The 13,815-nt window shown below is 47.4% G+C and overlaps 1 protein-coding gene across 1 annotated transcript in view; it reads left to right on the top strand.

Annotated features, from left to right (window-relative positions):
* Positions 1-8,481, top strand: part of GABBR2 (gamma-aminobutyric acid (GABA) B receptor, 2) — a 410,792-nt gene extending 402,311 nt beyond the window's left edge. Inside the window, exons 17-20 of the mRNA XM_010847041.1 lie at positions 33-215; positions 593-722; positions 3,542-3,659; positions 6,379-8,481. Of these exons, the coding sequence (XP_010845343.1) occupies positions 33-215; positions 593-722; positions 3,542-3,659; positions 6,379-6,544 (597 nt within the window). The 3' untranslated portion in view covers positions 6,545-8,481. The remainder of the gene's footprint in view (positions 1-32; positions 216-592; positions 723-3,541; positions 3,660-6,378) is intronic.
* Positions 8,482-13,815: the final 5,334 nt, after the last annotated feature.

Genomic DNA, 13,815 nt, shown 5'->3' on the forward strand with positions numbered 1-13,815 from the left:
GTCCTTTTTTCAGCCCTCCTTTGTCTTTTCAGCTCATCACTCTGAGAACAAACCCAGACGCAGCAACTCAGAACAGACGATTCCAGTTCACTCAGAATCAGAAGAAAGAAGATTCTAAAACCTCCACCTCAGTCACCAGCGTGAACCAAGCAAGCACATCCCGCCTAGAGGGCCTGCAGTCAGAAAACCATCGCCTGCGAATGAAGATCACAGAGGTACCTCCCACAGGGCTGGTCATCAGGGCCCCGTCCTCCCACCTGAGCCCTTCTGCCTTGTGCAGGAACTCTCCGGGCTGCCACTTCCCACCACATCCCCTCAGAGCATCGCCACGTCGTGATGGTGCAGCCCCGTCTCCTGTCACTATGGCTGCAACAAGAGCTGGGGGAACATAAACTAGACAGAATCTGACAGGAGTTTATTGCCCCCTTGGCCCAGGCTATGGGGTCCAGCGATGCCCAATTCAAGACGTTCTCTGACAGGAGTTCTTAGAGATTTGTGAGCCCCCAGATTATAGCAATGAGTTGGGAAAACTCAATTTCCTACTTGGGGCCAGGGCAGGAGCTCTCACTCAGCTGGAGCCTGTGTCTTCTAGCTGGACAAAGACTTGGAAGAGGTCACCATGCAGCTGCAGGACACACCAGAAAAGACCACCTACATTAAACAGAACCACTACCAAGAGCTCAACGACATCCTCAACCTGGGGAACTTCACCGAGAGCACAGGTAGGAGGAGGCGGGACCCTGGGTATGAGATATTTTACAGATGAAGACCCTGAGGCTCAGAGGGGCAGTGCAGGGCAGGTCTGAAGTCCCACAAGCCAAGCTGGAGTGTCTGAAACCCATGACTTCTGAGCACAGTTCAGTGTTTGGAGTCCCACCTGGGGATCCACCTACGCACGGCGCTTCTGTTCCTCAGTCCCCTAGGTTTCAGCTCCACGTGTCCACAGCATGGCCAGTATTCCCAGTGTTCTGATTAGGGGCACGCTGTTCTTAGTGAATAATGTACTCATACTTCTCCCAACGTTACAGTTTCAAACACACCTCATCAATGTACAGGAAGTGGATAGTCTATAAGATGACATGACGCTCAGTCCCACCAACCACTTGAAGAACAACAGTCCATTTTTTGCCTACATTTAGGAAAAAATTTTTAAAAGATCACTAGTGTTGCTAAGAGCATACGGAAATGGACATTTTCCTGCAATGTTTTGGAAGTTGGTCTGGCACTCTCTAAATGTCAGGTGTTAAGCTCATTCACTAGCGATTCCCCTAGCAAGAGGCTGCCTCTTGGAAACAGTCGCACATGGTCAAAGGTATAGACACACAGTGCTTATTGTAACACTACCTGTAGGTGAGAAAAGCTGGCATTAACTTACCTGTTTGTCATTTGGGGTGGTTTTATTGATTACGATACACCCCAAACAAGGCACATGATACAGCTGTTAAAAAGTGAGGTGTATCTATTTGTGCAGGGCTTCCCAGGTGGCTCAGTGGTAAAGAATCTGCCTGCCAATGCAGAGGATGTGGGTTTGAACCTTGGGTCAGGAAGATCCCCTGGAAAAGGAAATGGCAACCCACTCCAGTATTCTTGCCTGGAGAATCCTATGGACAGAGGAGCCTGGCAGCCTGTAGTCCATGGTGTTGCAGAGTCAGATATGACTCAGTAACCAAACAACAAAAATCTATTTGTGCAGATATGGAATGATCTCTAAGAAAAGTTCAATGAAGACCAGAATTAAGATATACACAAATGCACACACATGTATGTATATGTGTTTGTATGAGTGCATTTTTTAAACAAGATTTGGTAGAACAAACACCAGATTGTTAACAGTATCTACCTGTGTGAAAGGGACAGTATGTGAGGAGAGTGGGTGAGAAAATTAATTTCATTTTATATACTTCTCTATTCTTTCATCCTGTCATTAGCATATATCATTAATTTTATAAAATCAGTTTAAGTCAATGAAAAATCTTTAGTTTCTTTTTATAAGTAATAAGTATTTTATTTTATAAACAATATTATAAAATTCTTATATATTGAGGGTTGACTGTTAAAAGTTTAGACTGAGATAAGTAACAAGGAATTGGGCACTTGTTGGGCACTTCAAATTAGTGGAGAAAAATGAATTATTCAATACATTTCATTGGGATAAATGGGTAGCCACCTGGAAAAGAATAAAGTTAGATCCTTACCTCACAACTTACCCAAAAATAAATTCCAGATGGATAGAAGATTTAAATATAAGAAAGTGACACCATGAATGTACCAGAAGAAGCCATAGGAGAGTTTCTTTTGTAATCTCAGCAGGGGAAGGGGAATCTTTTCTGTAAAACAGAGAAACCACAAAAGAAGAGGTTGACCAGAACACTGGACAGTACTTCAGCATTAGGCAAGGGGGCCATTCTAAACAGTGAAATAATCGCCATCACAACACCCAGAACTGTGAACAATGTGGTACTTCAGAGACCACAATAAGCATACTTATAACATGAGAGCTAAAGCAAGAAGGCAGAGCCTTGTTCAACCTCAGCTGGGAGAGTGACTCAGATTTTTGATGCTCTGTGTGTGCTATCAAATGACAGTGAAGGTATCATGGGTGTTCAACTCTGGGGTTACAGACAGATGTCAGCAGGTTCACAAACACAGAATCCGTGAATGAAGAGGATTGACTGTGTTCACATGGATGCAAAATGACATACATATAAGGTTGCCCCCTGCAGCAGAAAAAGAAAACACCCAAGCTCTTTTCCAAACCAAATGAATCTAGATCTCTCAGGTCAAGATCATGTTTTTATATTTCTTTAGTTCTCTCCAGGTGGTTCTGAAGTACAAAGAAGGTTGAGAGCATCATGTTTTGTGGCTACGCAGTATTTCTTTGGAGGCCCCATTTGTACATATTAGTAAATAACAAATCCATTATTACTGCACAAATTTGGGTTAGTTCCAACTTTCTGATATTGTAAAGGATAGTGATTTAAACATCTTGTATATATCGTCACACAGATTGTTAACTATTTCTTTGGGATAGTTTCTCAAAGTGGAAATTCTGAGTAAAAGAAACATACTTTTTGAAGTGTTTGATATTTATTGACAGTACCTCCCAGAAAGATTATGACAGTTTATACTCTCACCAACAGTTTACTATTATTATTCTTTTCAGTCTGTGGCAATCTTGGAGTCCTTTTTTCTTTGTCATTACATCCCTAACACACCGAAGAAGAGAACCTTCATATTAGAACCTCTCATTACTAAGTGATGTTAGCTACATTGGTCAACTTGATTCCCTTTTTTCTTATAGAAAGGGAGGTCCCAGGGTGCACCATCCACATCTCCAGCATGCCGTGTCCATCCCTGGATGGGAGCTTCTAGGCTCCCTGCCTTGGGCTCAAGAGAGCAGCTCAGGGACCAGCGCTTAGAGAACTCAGGGAAGATGGGCTCTTCTGCATTCTCCCTTCTTGGGCAGTATCCTATAAATGGATACATTGTTGATTTTTTTTTAATTAATAGAATTATTGCAATTTTGTTGTTCTGCATTCAGATGGGGGAAAGGCCGTTTTAAAAAATCACCTCGATCAAAATCCCCAGCTACAGTGGAACACAACAGAGCCCTCTCGAACATGCAAAGATCCTATAGAAGATATAAACTCCCCAGAACAGTAAGTACCTTCTCCTTTGGAATTATTGCCAGAGTACTGCACAAGAGTTTACAATTGGCACCATGTTTTCACATGCATTACTTTATTTGAACTCTACAGTAATTTCATGATACAGATCAAATTACAATGCTTATTTTACAGATAAGAAGACTAATACTCAAAGAAGCGAGGTGACTTACCAAAGCTTACCAGTTGCCAAATGCAAGGGATAGGGTTTGAACTTGGGTCTGTCCAATGTCAAATCCCATGTTCTCTTCCTTTGTTGGGCTTCCCAGATGGCTCAGCAGGAGACTCCACCTGCAGTGCAGAAGACATGGGTTTAATCCCTGGGTCAGGAAGATCCCCTGGAGAAGGAAATGGCAACCCACTCCAGTATACTTGCCTGGAGAATCCCATGGGCAGAGGAACCTGGCCGGGCTACAGTTCATGGGGTCACAAAGAGTGGGACATAACTGAACCAACTTAGCAGGCACACAGCCTTTGTTACATGTAAAATGAATACATTTACTTAACACTAATTTACTGAGACCTATATGTATCAAGCACAGAAGTGAAGAAAACAAAAATCCTTCCCTTCATGGAGTTTACCTTCTATCTGGCAAGACAATAACTTAACAAAAAAGCAAACCCCTGTATGTAAATGATAGGTGCTTTGGAGAAAAATTAAGAGATCATAATTTTACACAGGGAAGTCAGAGCAGGCTCAGTGAGAATGTGACATCTAAGCAAAGCCCTGGACACCTCTGGCAGCTTTGTCCCCACTGGTAATTTTTAGTTCTTCCCAGTTTACGGCAGATTAGAAGCAGCAATTAGAAATGTCAGCCCTGAAACTTGCTCCCTAGGAAGTGACAACATGGGGGGAGGAGCCAGCAAAAGGAGCCCATTCACCAACTGCAGTGTCATTTGGGGCCATGTAGTCACAGAGTTAAGAGCCTCTCGACCCACTTAGCTCCAAGGCCTTGAAGCTGATGGGTCCAGTATAATCACTGATGGTTACATGGCATTCATCAGTGATCTACCTATGAGTTCCGTGCACTAGAATGCAAGCACCTTGAAAGTAAGGTGTAAGTCCTTCCTATGTCCCTTGGATTGAACACAGCTTCCAGTACTGAATTAATGAAAAAGCAAACAGGATCCTAACAGACAGCAGAGCACGTGGCTCTGACAGCAGGACACAGATCCCACACTGCTCAGGGTGCTCAGGCACAACACCCTTTCCCAGGTCAGGTTCATTCTCCAGCTCCCCATTTTCCTGGACTCTTTGCCAACACCAATGACATTATACAAGTTCAACTTGAATTTCAAAATGAGGTCTCCGACACACTAATCTCTCATGAGCACTTGGGAGACACCATTCTGGCCAGCAGGTCCTTAGGGAGCGGGGGTAGCACTGCCTCTGGCTCCATGAGTCTCAGAACCTCACCAACACCCTGCCTACACACCAGGTGCCCTGTGAGTTGATTTACCACCCATAAAGCACTGTCTTTCATCAGAAGAAGCCTCACCTTCCCTGGTTCTGGTTGTTTCTGTACCCAGAAGAGCAGGCTCTCTGTACCCTTTCCTCATCTTTATCATGGGACTAGCAATACTTCTTTTGCCTAGTGGCTTCTGTGAAGGTCTAGGGATTTTCCCACCTGAATGGCCTGTGGGACACAAGGAGGCCTAAGAGTTCAGGGAATGCAACTTCCCAGATGCAGTGGAGCATTGTACAAGATGCAGCAGAGCAGGAGATCAGTGGCCCGTGCACATCCCCCAAAGCAGTCTTCACAACAACTGAGGTGACTCTGCTGCCTGCTGGCCATGAGGACTAATGAGAAGGCAGGCAGAAGGGTAGGCGGTGAGCAGGGAGTCTCTGCTCCTCCTCTGTCATCCTGCTTACCCAGCCCCAGGTTGTCGTTTTTTTTTTGTTTTGTTTTTTTTTTTGTAACTGCATTTCTTGGAATTTGCCAAGGGTTCTGGGGGCTCAGAGGAGGAAAGAGCTCATTTTCTGGTGGTGGGGGTGGGGGTAGTACAAAACAGATGACATTTAAACTGGACCTTAGAGGGAAAGCAGAGGAAGAGCTTTCTAGGCTGGGAAAACAGCATGTGCAGAGGCTTGGAAGACTGCCCATAAGCAGGGTTTTAGGGAAAACTAGCCACAAGAGGGTAAAATATTTGGTGGGAGCAGGTAGAATATTCACCTGAAGAACCTGGCAAGAAGCAGATCTTGGGGAGCCCTGAATGCCCCATTCCAGTGTAGGAAAGAGTACACTAGTCACCAAAGAAGCCACAAGACCAGGAAGGAACCTTTTGGAACTGGCCAGCATCAGGGATGCCAATGAGCAAGGACAGAGCAGCTGAGAAGCCTTTCAGGGATGGAACCCAAAGCGAAGTCCATTTGCAGACTTGCAGGAGTAGAGAACTGTCTGTGTTTGCAGCAAAGCCCTGTTCAAAGGGCAAAGTCTTGTTCTTAGGAAGCACTGGAAGCTCAAGAAGCCTGCCTCCTCCCTGCTTACTGTCACCGTGGTTATTGCCGGGCAGCAGTTGGCACAGGTAGGCCTGCATTAAACATCTGCCAGATAGGTAAGTGACTGGATGACAGGAAGTCAGACCCTGGACTGAGAGAGAACTGCACTCCCTACCATCAGCTTCTTGGCCCAAGCGAGTCCAGGGGCCTTCCTGGTGAGCACAACCAGCCAGCGTTCACTAACACTCCTCCCTTCTTTTCTCCCTGCCGCAGCATCCAGCGCCGGCTGTCCCTCCAGCTCCCCATCCTCCACCACGCCTACCTCCCGTCCATTGGAGGCGTGGACGCCAGCTGTGTCAGCCCCTGCGTCAGCCCCACCGCCAGCCCCCGTCACAGACACGTGCCACCCTCTTTCCGAGTTATGGTCTCGGGCCTGTAAGGGTGGGAGGCCTGGGGCCGGGGCCTCCCCCATGACAGAACCACACAGAGCAGAGGCAGCTGCTGCAGGAACACTGTCAGCTCTGGCTGTGGAGAAGCTGGCGCCACGGCTGGCCTTGTGGGACTGCTCAGATGGCATGCAGTGCACAGGATGGGGGGCACTTGGCACCTGACCTCGCGCCTTATTTGTGAAGTTTTTATTCTTTCACAAAGAAGAGGAATGAAAATGACCTCTTCCTTCATGTCTGCAAAGGAAGAGGAGCTAGGATATTTGAAACTTTGCAAAAAAAAAAATCCTAGACAAGGAGAAAGTTGCTAGAACTCCAGCTAGAAGTCACTGAGTGGCCCTGAGCAGCCTTGAAAAGAGGCGAAGGCTTCTGGAGAAACCACCTCTGCCTCTCCACACACGCCACTGGCTGTGGCCCCCCAGGCCAGCCCTTCTCCCCTCTGGGGAAGGAGGCAGGCAGGGCAGCCAGGCCTCCAGCGGCCAGTCCGGCCAACTGCAGCCTTCCTGGAACAGGGAGTCTTGTGGGAAGTGGGGCCGGGCACAGCTCTGCGGGCCGAGGGCTGGGGTACCGGAGTAGGCTGACTCACACATTAACACAATAACACCCATTCCGGGACCGTGGGGATTTAGGGCACGTCACTGCAGACACGCTCTGCAGCATTCACCCACAGTCGGCCATGTCTTTGTGTTCCTATTAGGTGCTCCCCATAATAAGGGGAGCACCCGAGCTAATCACAGAATGTCCGTTCCCAGCAAACACGATAAAGAAAGATTGTGCACTTTAACCTCTCTCATCAGGGCCCAAGGGCTGGCTGGGGTTTTGTTTTGTTTTTTTCCACTGACTTTGTTTATGACCAAAGTGAATCGGGGGCATCTGCTAGAGAACACCCCTGTAGTCATGGGGAGAGTGTTAGCTGAGCGCTTCCCTTACCTTCCAGAAGGCAGCCTTCATCCAGACAAGCTGGCGGGCTCTGCCCTAGTGGGGGGTGAGGGGCGGGGTGGGGTAATCAATCAGCATAGTGATTCTCATTCATAAGATCACTCTTCCCTTTTAAAGGAACCCCAAAGAGCACCGGCCTGGGAGTGAGACAGACCTGGGTTCAGGCCCTTGCTCCACTGCTAACTCCTTCCATGACCTTGGGCAGGTCTCTTGTGTCTCTCTGAGCCTGTTTCCCCTCACTAACAAACTGGGGTTGAAATAACACCCGTCCTGCCTACCTCACAGGGTCGCTCTGAGGATCAAAACTTGATCTTGTCCAGAAAAGCTTCCTACCGATCAGTGAAGCGGCCCTGACCTGTGAGGTATCAGGATGACCATGACCTTCAGCCCTCAGGACAGTCAGGGCTGCAGCCCAGAGAAGCACCCAGCACAGCCCTCTGCCAGGATCCACCCAGCTGGAGAGGGGCTCCCGATGACTTTTGTGACATTCCTAGACAGGTTCATTCTCTGCTAAAGAAAGGCCTGAATGACAGTGTCCGGGACGTCTGCACAACTGAGCAGTCGCTCAACTCCCTAAAGAAACCTAATGGCAGCTTCAACAGGCAGGCAATAATCTCTTCCCAGACCACGGAAGTCAGGAATACAGCGCTGTCACCACCAGGTTTTGACAAAAGGGCCCATGGGAGTCTCAACCATCGCCAACATTTCAAAACACCCTATTTCACGTAGCATAGCATTCCCCCCTGCTCCCCCAAAGAGAGGTTATGGAGGAACGTAGCTTTTAGGGGGAAAAAAAATGTTAACACATCACAGGTCAAGTTGAAGTCACTGTCTGTTTAGGCACTAAAAATCGGTGTTGTCACTCACTGTGTATTACAGTATTTACTTGCTTTCTTGATTTCACCAAACCAGATTTAATTTAAAGGATCACATTTAATTTTTCAAGGGGAAAGAGACAATTCATTGTACATAATGTATACACACACACACACACACACACACAAAAACAATACCTGTAGAAATATTAATCCAGCATAGCAGGAAAAAAAAACAAAAGTATCGGACAGTCGGAGGTGAGTGTGTGCATCCGTGACCCGTTGTGACTCCTGAGCGTGCACAGTCTTCTAGAGTAACCCACACAGTACATTCTCTGTCTTAATGATACTGTAGGTTCACCCAATTTTTTTTAATTTCCCCACAAATAACAAGACCCACAGAAGTGACTCTAGCTATTTAACGATTCTGTTCTTTTATATGCAGCAAACACACCATACATTTCCTAAGAGGCTTCAGCCTGAAGGTGTTTTCCAATGAACGTTAGTGCACAAATGCTTTAAATTAGACTGGAACTGCCAGAATCAAATGTAAATGAGGAGTTTCTCATACCCCTATTGCATGGTATAAATTTTTAATAAATTGTTGCAAATTTGTTTTTATGAATAAAAGGAAAAAAACTGTCTTTAATGCCTACTCTTCCCCAAATGCAGGTCAGATCAGGCCATAGACTTCTGCTCAGAAACTCGGGGGGTAGCTCTGGGGGAGTCTGCCCAGCATGAACCTTCCTTCAGATGCTGCCTCTGCAGACAGGAGCAGAGCAGCCCTGCTGCCTTCTGGTGATAGGTCCTGGGGAGGGAACCTGACCTCAGCTGGGCCAGTAAGTCTCTTTCCAAGGCAGAGAAGTTGCCCACAGAAGAGAAAAATGAAGCCAGCATAGAGAGAAACAGGATCAAGAGATGTGTCCTGATGGTGGTGTCCAAGCACAGGGTCAGTTGTTTCTGAAGGACAGCAGACCCCTGGTCTTCAGATTGTCGGTTCTCTCAATGAATCACTCTTTCTGCCTAGGTTAGTTCAAGTTCAGTTCCCAGTAGTTGCAACCAAAAGGTTCCTAACCAGTTTAGAAGCCTCACTGCCTCCCTGGGCCTGACTCTCACTCCAGGCCATGACAGCCTGTGGAGATTTGGTCCCAAGCTCCTTCCAGATACATCACCCACCTCCCCTGGGCCCTACAGACTGCACTTCCTTCACCATACTGGCCCTCAGTCTACAGCTCCATCTCAAGTCCACCCCATCCTTCAAGGTCTCATCCAAAACGCCCTCTTAGTTCCCTCAACCGGAAATGTTCTCTTCTGCTGTCCCTCTCCCACCACACTGGGTACAGGCTCATGCTGGCCCTTCCTCTCCGCCACAGACCACGAGTTCCCCAAGGATGGAAGGTACATCTACTTCCTCCACGTCCCCAATTCCCCCAGCATCAAGCTTTCTCATTGGCTCGGAACAGTCCCTGACGAGGCTCCTGCAGAGTTGAACGTTGTGGCTGAGGCACGTCCATATTAGTTTCCAGGTCTGGAAGACTAAGCAAGGCCAATGTGGCCAAAGCAGTCCAGGGAGGCCTGAAGCCATGTGACTGGGTGAGAGTCCCCAAAATGGGGGGCTGGACCACAGACTTCACTAGAAGGCTGGATCCAGGCTGGAGTTTCCTAGTGCACAAGATCCTCAGTAGTGAGCCTAAGGATCAGGTCTTCTGAATCCTGGCCACCTTCTACACAGCCCTCCTCTGTGACAGGATGGTCAAGGGTGGGGAACAGGTCCAACAAGGTTATCTAAGGTCACCAAATGAGTCACGGTGAAGGCAGGGACAGAACCAGAATCCTGATTAATCCGCCTTCTCTACCTGATCTAGACTCACAGAAATTAGGAGCTAAGAAGAACCTTAGGGGTCAGCTTGTCCAACCCCTCACTTCACACATAGGCTAAGCTGAGGACCAGTGACAGGAGCCAAGGTCAAGCAGACAGTCCTGAGAGGGCAGGCATGGAGCCTGGATTTTTCTCACTTTGAGATACAGCTTCTTCCTCACACTTGACCCAGAACAACCACAGTAGGGAGACACTGCTCCACCACCTCAGGTTATTGAGAAGTCTTCCTATTTCCCCACTAAATAAGGAATCAACTGAAGAAAACGTTAGCCTTTCTTCCTAACACTTTTGAAAATTCTCACGGGACTGAAGAAAATGCTCATCACCATCATCAGTAGAGTTCTTCATGCCTTGCTTGACCTTGGGGAGCAGCTCTGTGGTAACTGAAGTCTAAAGGAAAGGACCCAAGAATGGTGGGCACCTCATTCTTTCATTTAGGGGTCTCTTTGACTTTCTTTGGTTATGATTAGCTTGTTTTCGAGGTAAAACTAAAATAAAGACTATTTCCAAGCCTCAAAGAGAAGCATTCCGGAGTTGAAGCACTTTGAGAAAATGCTGGTTGGTAGTCTCCTTACCCTGTGCTGTGGAGACGACCCTGGGATGATATGCTCTGAAGGAAGGTGGGAAAGGTTTCTAGAAAACACTGAACCTGGGGCACCAGCCAGAGCCCTGACCTTCCAGACTGTTCTCCATGCTCAGCAGTCTCCTCTCTAGAAGAATCCTCATGGGATCGGACTCCAGAGGCTCAGAAGCCAAGGACAGGGAGAGGAGGTGGTGCTGGGTTTAAAAAAAAAAAAGAAAATACACCAGTAGTCACTGGCTGCTCTGCCTGTCCTGCCCATTCCTGCCCCTCCCCTGGCAACACAGCTCTGTTTGTTAGGGGAGGAGAGGGACCTATGGGAGGGACCCTGAAGGAACCATCCTTGCTGCCTTCCCTGGACACAGAAAGAAAGTGAAAGTCGCTCACTTGTGTCCCAACTCTTTGTGACCCCATGGACTATATAGTCCATGGAATTCTCTAGGCCAAAATACTGGAGTGGGTAGCCTTTCCCTTCTCCAGAGGATCTTCCCAACCCAGGGATCAAACCCAGGTCTCCCACATTGCAGGCAGATTCTTTACCAGCTGAGCCACAAGGGAAGTCCAATTCCCTGGACACACAGATTGGCTTAAAGATGTGCTCATTACCTAAGCCCAGCCAATCAGAGCCCTTCCAGGGTTTCAGCCAGAGTTTAGTCTCAAATCTTGCCTTACAATTGGAGAGAAATGAAAAAAGAGAAACAGCTCTGACATCATCTGGGCTCAAGGATCAGCAATCCCTAAAGACATACTTGCCTTTGAGGCTGTCTGTTGTCTGAAACTTTGAGAATTCTGCCCCCCTCTTTTCCCTTAGCTATGAGGAGACATTAGGAAAATATATCCGTTCCCACACCCACCACTGAGCAAAGAGGGCAGGTAAGGGGAGAGGGGGCCTTAGAAGCCTAAGGAGGCTAAGGAAGGCCCAGTGTGGGTCAGGCTGTGTAGCCCCAGGAAGGAGCTGTCTGTTCCATGCTCTCTGAGCTTGTCCTCTGCCTATGCCCATCTCCCCGACTGGTTACACCTTACTTGGTCCTGAGCAGTAGGGTCTCTGAGGTTCTGGGCATTAATGATTAACAGTCTCTTGAAGAGAAAATTAGTCCCTACCCAACCTGTACCCCATGCCCTAAACCTCTGCCAAGTCCCATAGCCTCAGTCACGATGGTTCTAAACTCTTACAGGCCTGGGTGGGTCCTGCCTGGACATGACTATTCACCACCTGGTTCCTCCAGGTCCCAATTCCAAGGGCCCCAAACCCCCAGAGGGCATCTACTAAGCCCCTGCTTTTTGTCAGAGCCTGTGCTGGGAACATGGGAACAGCAGTGAACAGGACACGTGTCTCACAAAGTAACAGGGGATCAGGTGCATAAAGAAGAAACAAAGACAGCATGTAATAAGCTCAAAGTGGGGAGCTCAGAATGGGCAGCCAGAGGATGCTTCCTGGGGGTGTAACCTCCCTACAGGTCTGCCTTCCTGGGCATGTGATGGTATAGTTGCTTCCAAGAGTCCAATACTTAGCTTAATGTTCTGCTCATTTTGAAATTCTTAACTTTTGAACAAGAGGCCCAACATTTTCATTTTGTACTGAGTCCCACACATTGTGTAGCCAGTTCTACACCTAGACCTGAAGGTGAGAAAGAGCTAGCCAGCAAAAGAGGGAAGGGAGAGTGGGGATGGGGTGGGAACTGGTCGTCCTCCTCCTGCAGAATGCACACACTGATGGACTGCTGGGGCTGCCCTGACGATCCCTGTTTAGGCCGACTGGGTTATCCTATGTTAATCATCTACACTGGAATCCATGCGGCCTCCGATGCCGGAAGGTTCAGACAGCATTCATCCTATGTACAAAGACATGGGTCACAGATGAAAATCTTCAGATCTGGGTGCAGATTTCTACTCCCCAACTCATCTGGCTATGTAGCTTTGGATAATTCACTCAACCTCTCTGAGCTTCTGGTTCCACATCTGTAAAATGGGCATATCTCACCCAAGGGCTCATGTAGGTGAAAGTGCTTTGTAAGCACTAAGCTGATATTTGTTTTATTCCCAGATAAGAGGAATGTAAAGTGAAGAGCTTCAATCAGTGCAGAGTGCAGCCCACAATCTAACTCCCTAACAACAGAATGCATCTTGGGAAGGACATCATTGTTAGGGAGACTATCTTGACAAGAGGTGGGGGAGAAAAGTGAAATTCTGAAGACAAGGCTAAAATAGAGAGAGAGGAACAGTTCCATTTGAAAGGACTAGAAATTCAGGAGTAGAAGGAAAGAGAAAAGTGAGAGAGGAAGACAGCAGAGTGGCCAAAAGATCTGAAAGAACAGAAGCATTAAACATTTGATGTCAAGTCATTTTGTTCAGTCACTAAGTCATACCCGACTCTGGTCACCCTATGGACTGCAGAATGCCAGGCTCCCCTGTCCTTCATTTGCTATAAAATAAAATCTCCTCTACCCTTCCCTATACTCTCTCCCACAAAATACCTCTAAACCTTCAGTAAAGTTTACTATACAAGTAGAAGTCTTAGGGGTTTTAGTGGAAATGAAAGAAAGGGACAAATTCTACATCTGGATGGAAGTCAAAGTAGGGATAAAAGAAGATGCAGAGGGGAAAATAATCTCCCTGCACAAGCAGAAACAGGGAGCCAGAGGTTAGCATAAGTACAAGGTCTGTGGAAATCCACACATATACCGGAAAGGCACTGGCCTTTTCCAGAGTCAGGTATGGTAGGGATGGGAAGTTTGGATTAATCCCTTCTAGATCTCACTAGGCAGTGTAACCCCTGCTGACATCCAGGTTACTTAAGTAACAGGAAACATTTTATCCCTTAGAGACATCTCAAAGATCCTGACTGCAAAGGCAGAAATACTAGAAAGTAGCTCAGTCTGTAAAGAATCTGCCTGCAGTGCAAGAGACCCAGGTTCTATCCCTGGGTTGGGAATATCCCCTGGAGAAGGAAATAGCAACCCACTCCAGTATCCTTGCCTGGAAAATCTCATGGACAGAGGAGACTGGTGGGCTGTGGTCCTCGGGGTCGCAAAGAGTCGGGCACAACGGAGC

This window comes from Bison bison, unplaced genomic scaffold (genome assembly GCF_000754665.1).
Source record: "Bison bison bison isolate TAMUID 2011002044 unplaced genomic scaffold, Bison_UMD1.0 scf7180017864243, whole genome shotgun sequence".
Taxonomy (NCBI): Eukaryota; Metazoa; Chordata; class Mammalia; order Artiodactyla; family Bovidae; genus Bison; species Bison bison.